At 46.7% G+C, this 7,922-nt stretch overlaps 1 protein-coding gene across 1 annotated transcript in view; it reads right to left on the reverse strand.

Annotated features, from left to right (window-relative positions):
* Positions 1–7,922, reverse strand: part of SARC_03639 (hypothetical protein) — a gene marked incomplete at its 3' end in the record, with an annotated part of 13,220 nt that overhangs the window by 2,771 nt on the left and 2,527 nt on the right. The window contains exons 3-10 of the mRNA XM_014302568.1: positions 7,439–7,556; positions 6,151–6,849; positions 4,568–5,093; positions 2,832–2,968; positions 2,316–2,491; positions 1,948–2,059; positions 788–1,068; positions 141–329 (exon numbers count right to left, since the gene is read on the reverse strand). Coding sequence (XP_014158043.1) covers positions 141–329; positions 788–1,068; positions 1,948–2,059; positions 2,316–2,491; positions 2,832–2,968; positions 4,568–5,093; positions 6,151–6,849; positions 7,439–7,556 — 2,238 coding nt within the window. The remainder of the gene's footprint in view (positions 1–140; positions 330–787; positions 1,069–1,947; positions 2,060–2,315; positions 2,492–2,831; positions 2,969–4,567; positions 5,094–6,150; positions 6,850–7,438; positions 7,557–7,922) is intronic.

Here is a 7,922-nt window from a genome sequence, read left to right on the forward strand (position 1 = left end):
TATATATATATATATATAATAATATATATATATATTATTATTCTATATATATATATATATATATATATACATATATATATATATATATACATATATATATATATATATTTATCTAAATATACGTATATATACATATATACCTATCAAGTGGCAGATAAACAGCGGATAAATTAGCCTGAACCAGCCCCGGGGCAATGTCAGCCAGCTTGAGTCTTTTGCGGGTGCGGTCACTGCTCCTTATTTGTCCATTGAGAGACTCCAGAATGTCATTGAACGGTCCCCACAGTAGCGACTGTAAAGTCGGAGTGTCAGACTTTGCAGACGCAGCACTGCAAAAGAGGCAAGTGAACAGGGCCGACGGCATGAGCGGGTATGGTAGTAGGGTATAGGGTTTTCCGGGTTAAGCTATATTAGATACGTCTATGACTGTGTTTTGTATATGTCTTGGCAGTGTAAAGTGGCGACGTAGTAGCAATGAGAGTTGATGAGGCGTATACGAACGCATATACTTGCCGCTGGCTGAGGACACAAGCAAACAGTCAGAGCAAGGCAACCTACGCACACTACACAATGAAGCTGTGTGTAACGGCAGCGAAATTACGTACGTATTTTCAGTACTAACACAGCTGATAAACACACACACACACACACACACACACACACACACACACATACATACACACACACATACACGTACATACACACACACATACACACACGATACTAAATATACGTTACACAAAACTGAACCGCACTACATGTTGCGGACGATGACTTCAAGGCTTACCTGGAGCTGATTTTACCACTCGACGACTTGGTGCTTGCCATGACAACCGCTGCATCCAAGACGGCGCTGCCACAAGGGAACGACAAAGTTTGCAAAGCACTCTCTATTCTCTCGCGGTATGTGTGCGCAAAGTGACGATCGTGATTTGATTGGCTCTTATAGCTGGGCCTAGTGTGTCCTGAGTTCTCATTGGTCGAGCAGAATGTCTGGTCACGCAGGCGCTCTAGTTCATGAACGAGCGGATCTAGCACAGCTTTGCACTGGTTTTCGGCGATGGTGATCTGTGGGTGGTGAGAGGGTACGGCTGTGAGCGGAGTGGCCAGTGCAACGACAAAGAGACGGCTGATACACACGTAACGTGAGTGTCTTGGCAACTGCACTCGACACAGCTGTTGGCATACACACACTCATCACGACGACCGAATGTTCATGTAGGTCTCTGTGAGTGTCCACACGACAGAGAACTCTTCTACCACAGAGCACAGACAATGCCACACACGTGACTTCAGCTTGGTATATGTTATCCAGGCATTCTAATCGCTACTCAACACGTACAGGCGCATGTCGCTCCACACACACATCTAATGCTACACTATGTAATCGCCCATGGTCGCACGCATATCCTGACCAGTGACGCGATATGAATAATGTAGTTATTATATACACAGCTATGAGATAACGTGACTACAACAGCCGTTTGCAGCAGCCATCACAACAACCATAATAAACCTAGTTTACTAATGTGCACGAGCCAACACAAAAACACAACCACGCCGACCACACACGCTACATAACCTACAAGCAGCCTCCACCACTACACTATACCCCATACACAATAGACTACAGCCATATCTTAGGGTTTAGGGTTACATCACAGTACAGCCACATCTTAGGGTTTAGGGTTATATCACAGTACAGCCACATCTTAGGGTTTAGGGTTATATCACAGTACAGCCACATCTTAGGGTTTAGGGTTATATCACAGTACAGCCACATCTTAGGGTTTAGGGTTACATCACAGTACAGCCACATCTTAGGGTTTAGGGTTATATCACAGTACAGCCACATCTTAGGGTTTAGGGTTACATCACAGTACAGCCATATCTTAGATTTTAGGGTTATATCACAGTACACTCTCCGCAGCCGCACACCCCCCGTGCCTTGTCATGGGCTCCAATGTGAGTGCTCTTGGCTATGCGGTGCAGCGGTGACTTTAGCCGATGGATCCTCTGCGCCACGTCCCGCGCCAGTCGACCCAACACACTTCTCCACCTGCCATGGGCATAGCCATTGTTTAGTGTAGAGTCTTTGTTTAGTGCTGATGTACAGTTGAGTACCAAAAAAAACAGGAAGAGAAACCCAGAAACGTGTATATAATACCTTGACGACGAGCAATATGGGGATGATATACCTCTACACATGGTCTGATATCCAATACATACACCTTACCTCTACACACACAGTCTAATATCCAATACATACACCCTATCTCTACACGCACAGTCTATTAACCAATACATACACCTACCGCTCCTCGGGCAGTTGGCTTAGACCCGCCAGCTGGTGCATAAGCGTCTCCACACCCGACACGAGAGACCCGTGAGTGGCCCGTAGCGACTGCACAACCACTTCAAACTGTTCACGCACACTCTCGCTCAGCTGACGAGACGACCACGCACCCGCCAGTGCAGCAAATACCACTGCCTGCGATGGGTTGGGAAGGGATAGGAAGAATGGGGAGAGAGTGTTGGAGGGGGCTGTAAGGAGACTCAGAACTATGGATATGTACATATGGCAATGTATACAGCCGAAGTCTTGGCGTACTTCTGTTTGGGTATCGTACGGTATACCTTCACATATACGCACACATACAGACACATATACACACACATATATACATACGCACACATACAGACACATATACACACCCATACACACATACATACACATACATACACACACATACACACACATACACACACATACACATACATACACACACATACACACACACATACATACATACACACACATACACACGTACCTGCGGCTTAACCAGCCCAATACGAGAGATCAACGCCACAATGCGGTCGCACACGTACTGCTCTGGATGAGAGAACTGCGCCAGCAACTGTGGCACTACAGCCGCCCACGCAACCCATGGAGTGGTCTCCAGACCATCTGTGCCGGTGAGTGAGTGAGTGAGTGACTAACTGAGTGGGGGTAGATGAGAGACATGATACTTTAAAAACAGGAGACAACCCATGGTGTGGTCTCCAGGCCATCTGTGATAGTGAGTGAGTGAGTGAGGGGGGTAGATGAGAGACATGATAACTTTAAACAACAGGTAACAACCCACGGAGTGGTGTCTAGGTCATCTGTGCCAGTGAGTGAGTGAGTGAGTGAGTGAGGGGGGTAGATGAGAGACAATAACTATAAACAATCAGGGGGCAACCCATGGAGTGGTCTGCAGACCATCTGTGCCGGTGAGTAAGTGGTGGTTGTAGATGAGCGACAGTATAACTGTTTAACAAGGCAGGAGATTAGTAAGAAGTTTTAAAATGTGAATGGGTGGAGAAGCATAGCACTTGTTGAGTGAGAGTGTGTTGGGGGCAGATGCGAGACTGTATAACTTGGGGGTAGATGAGAGACAGGACAACTGGTTAACAAGGCATGAGATTAAGAATGAGTGCTTAAGAATGAATGTGTGGAGATGCATAGCACCTGTAGAGTGAGTGTGTGGGGGGCAGATGAGAGACTGTATAACTTGGGGGTAGATGAGAGATAGTACAACTGGTTAGCAAGGCATGAGATTAAGAATGAGTGCATACAAATGAATAGATGGAGATGCATAGCACCTGTATAGTGAGAGTCTGTGGGGGGCAGATGAGAGACTGTATAACTTGGGGGTAGATGAGAGACAGTACAACTGGTTAACAAGGCATGAGATTAAGAATGAGTGCTTAAGAATGAATGTGTGGAGATGCATAGCACCTGTGGAGTGAGAGTGTGTGGGGGGTAGATGAGAGACAGTATAACTGTTAAACAAGGCAGGAAATTAGGAAGAAGTTTTAAAATGTGAATGGGTGGAGATGCATAGCACCTGTAGAGTGAGAGTGTGTGGGTGGTGGATGAGAGACAGTATAACTGTTAAACAAGGCAGGAGATTAGGAAGAAGTTTTTAAATGTGAATGGGTTGAGATGCATAGCACCTATGGAGTGAGAGTGTGTGGGGGGTAGATGAGAGACAGTATAACTGTTAAACAAGGCAGGAAATTATGAAGAAGTTTTAAAATGTGAATGGGTGGTGATGCATAGCACCTGTAGAGTGAGAGTGTGTGGGTGGTGGATGAGAGACAGTATAACTGTTAAACAAGGCAGGAGATTACGAAGAAGTTTTTAAATGTGAATGGGTGGAGATGCATAGCACTTGTTGAGTGAGAGTGTGTGGGGGATAGATGAGAGACAGTACAACTGGTTAACAAGGCATGATATTAAGAATGAGTGCTTAGAAATGAATCGATGGAGATGCATAGCACCTGTAGAGTGTGAGAGTGTGGAAGTGTGTTCTATGGTTCACATACGGAGAAAGAAAAGTCGAATGCATTTGTACGATGAAGTATAGGGCAGCTGTTGCCAGGTAGTGTATGTTCACACATGCGTGTGGTGTGATGTACATACATTAGTGCCTCATCAACTAAATGCTGTGTAGTAGAAGTACGATAACATTATGAGCAAATGAGTTCTGCCTACAGTACACGCTGCGACATGCATACACACCTGTCATGACCCCAGCCAGCTCTGGCCCAAAGTGCACCAACAGCTTCAACAGACGAAGCGGTGCCACCAGGGATCGAATGCGCGCGTTAGCGTTAGCGTGCGCATGCGTGTTGGGTTGTGTGTGTGTGGATGCTTGTGTGCCCGTGTGGCCTAGATGGGCGGACGGTTTCATTCTATTAATAGAATCGGCCGTTCTATTTTTAGAACCATCGGAGCCGCCCACGCCGCCCGCAGTGATCTGCAGGTAGGTAAAGTATTCTGCGGCCGCCCGAGCCAGCGGCGAGAGTGTGCGTGTGATACATGCATCACGCACACACACAAGACTGTCCACACACATGTGCACACACCCACACTCGCACACAACCCCTCCATTGGAAGTAAGAGCGGTCTCGCTGTGGTCCGCGTGTACGTGATTGCCTGTAGATGAGTGTGTGGTGTGTGTGGGGGGGTGCATGTGCGTGTGTGGGGGGGGGTGCATGTGCATGTGTTTGTGTTTGTGAGCGTGAGGTGACAGCAAGGCATGGAGCTGCAGAGGAAAGGAAAAAAGGAAAAAGAACCGTGTGAGGGAGTGTTACAAGAGATGTGTTGTGTGAGGGAGTATTACACGAGACGTGTTGTGTGAGGGAGTGTTCCACGAGATGTGTTGTGTGAGGGAGTGATACACGAGATGTGTTGTGTGAGGGAGTGTTACACGAGATGTGTTGTGTGAGGGAGTGATACACGAGATGTGTTGTGTAAGGGATTGTTACACGAGATGTGTTGTGTGAGGGAGTGATACACGAGATGTATGGTATGGTATGTGGACGGCAGAGTGTGTCTCGGCGCATTAACAAATGGCGCGACATGGCACCTGCAGTGATCCGTAGACGTCAGGGTTTTAGGGTATCACTGCAGTGAACAAATTCTCGAGACAAGGCGAGTGCATAGTAGGCCATCACAACAATGTGAATGGGAACACAACGGGAGATGCGATATACATCACCCAATATACATGTGGTATACACCACCCAATATACATGTGATAGACATCACCCAATAGTGAGGTTACCTCCCAATACATGTGACAGACATCACCCAATAGCGAGGTCACAACCCAATACAAAGATGTATGCGTGGACGCAGTAGCATGAGCTTGGCTGTGACAAGAATTAAAAGTTTGCTTACATACAGAATTTTATGGCAATGTTTTAGGATTTTTAGGGTTTTAGGGATCTGCGATCCATCTTGTTTATCCTCGACCGCATTCTAAACAAGTCTGTCTCCGTTATTTGCACCTTTCACTCATACTAGCAAATGGAAACAAGCTCACACATCCACATATAGACCTCCATACACACTCACGTACACACAAACACTCTCCAATACACACGCACAGGGCATCCATACGCAATCACGTACATACAAACACTCTCCAATACACACACACATGACATCCATACACACTCATGTGCATAAAAACACACCAATACACACGCACATGACATCCATACAGACTCACGTGCATAAAAACACTCTCCAGTACACATGCGCATGACATCCATACACACTCACGTGCATAAAAACACTCTCCAATACACACTCACCTTGATCTGCAAACTCTTTCGCGTGATGCGCCATTGCTTGCCCGTGTCGTTAGTGTGAGTGTCGATGGCTACGGGTGCGATGTGTTTATCGGTGTCGTGCAGCTGATCAGCCATACTCCACTCCACCCGCTGCAGCACCGTTGCTATGGCAACCACCAGCCGAGTGGTACACACGCCTTCTCTACAGTCCCCACACCCACACTTGCACACATACGCATCCCCCCTTTCCACGAATGCCTCTGGGCTCTCGGTGCAAGCACACATCGTACTGTGCTGCTCACGCTCAGCCCCCGTATCATCCGTACCATCCGTGGTAGTGGACAAATAACCAGACACAGCTGTAGTCAACGCATCCCACTCTGTCCGGCCCAACACGAGTCGGTTGCCGCGGGTGTGCACGTGCTCAACCGCGTGCTTGCCCAGCGCAAAGCAGTGGCTGGCGTAGGCAAAGCGAATGTCTGCATCTGCAGGCGACAGATGCGCCGCAAACGACAGCACACTACGGATGACCTCAGGCGACATGTACGTGTGCATGGGCGTGTGTGTCTGTGCGTGTGTCTGTGCTGTCATGTGTGGGTGTGGGGGTGTGCTGGTTTCTGCGGTGGTATCCCAATCGTTGGAGTTGAGTAGCCCAATCTGTGCTGTCAATTGGCGTAGTGGTTGTGTGTAGGAAGACTGTCCGTCGTCCAGCCATTGCGCCTGCATGACAATAACAAACGAAGTCAAATCACATCGTCAGTGAATGTGCACAGAGCAATGTGTATGAGGGTGCGTGTGTGCTCGTGGTTTTGCTTGTGATTGGTGTGTGGGGGAGGGACGGTGTTTAACCGTGTGCTATCATGAGTTCATGTGCTGGTGCTTTTAGCTGTAGGAAGGTTGGGCATTGGCAATTGATCACATACACGTGATGTAGTACAACCACAATACAAGCAGTCCGATATCTATGTAACAAGCGTGCATGTCAGTGGAGTTATATAAAATAGATCAAGCACTGATGGCCTGAGAGTTCAAGTATAGGAATATTTCTTACATACAATCCTCAACATAAGCACACAACATACTACAAACATACTCTTGATCCCACAAGTCACGCCTGGACACAAATATCTAAATATATACATAAGATGCATAATTTACTTGCACAATATTTATATCCACAGATACCTTCTTCCGTACATACATACGTACACGCAATATACGTACACAATGTGTATACACACGTACCTTCATCCGTACATACATACGCACACATAAAATAGCTACACAATGTGTATCTACAAATACCTACCAGTGACATCAGCACAGCCGCCTTCAACCGGTCCTGGTCTTTCGTTAGATTGTCTCCGGTACGCACACGAAAGCGCAGTTTCTGCGATGTTGCCATGGATCGACTCGCCATGACATCACTGCACACACCACAAGCGAAAGAAGAGATGAGGATAATGGTGAAACACCGCATGGGTAAGAGATATAGTGCAAGGCTGGATAGGACGATACATCTTTGAACAGACGAGATAGATGGACAGGATGTTATAGTGGGAGAGACCATCGTAGAGATGTCTTGTAACATATGTCTGACAATAGGACAGTCGGAGAAGAAAGAGTGATAGCGGATATGAAGTGTGCGTATTGATAAAGGCGGGATCTTAGAATATTAAAATATTTCCTAAATATAGATCAGATAAGGCTAGTTGCTCATGACAGAGTATTCGATTTCGCTATAAATTAGAGTCTATGAATCCATCACTGTAAAATGCAATAGTAATAACTCT

Source organism: Sphaeroforma arctica, assembly GCF_001186125.1.
Source record: "Sphaeroforma arctica JP610 unplaced genomic scaffold supercont1.189, whole genome shotgun sequence".
Classification (NCBI taxonomy): Eukaryota; class Ichthyosporea; order Ichthyophonida; genus Sphaeroforma; species Sphaeroforma arctica.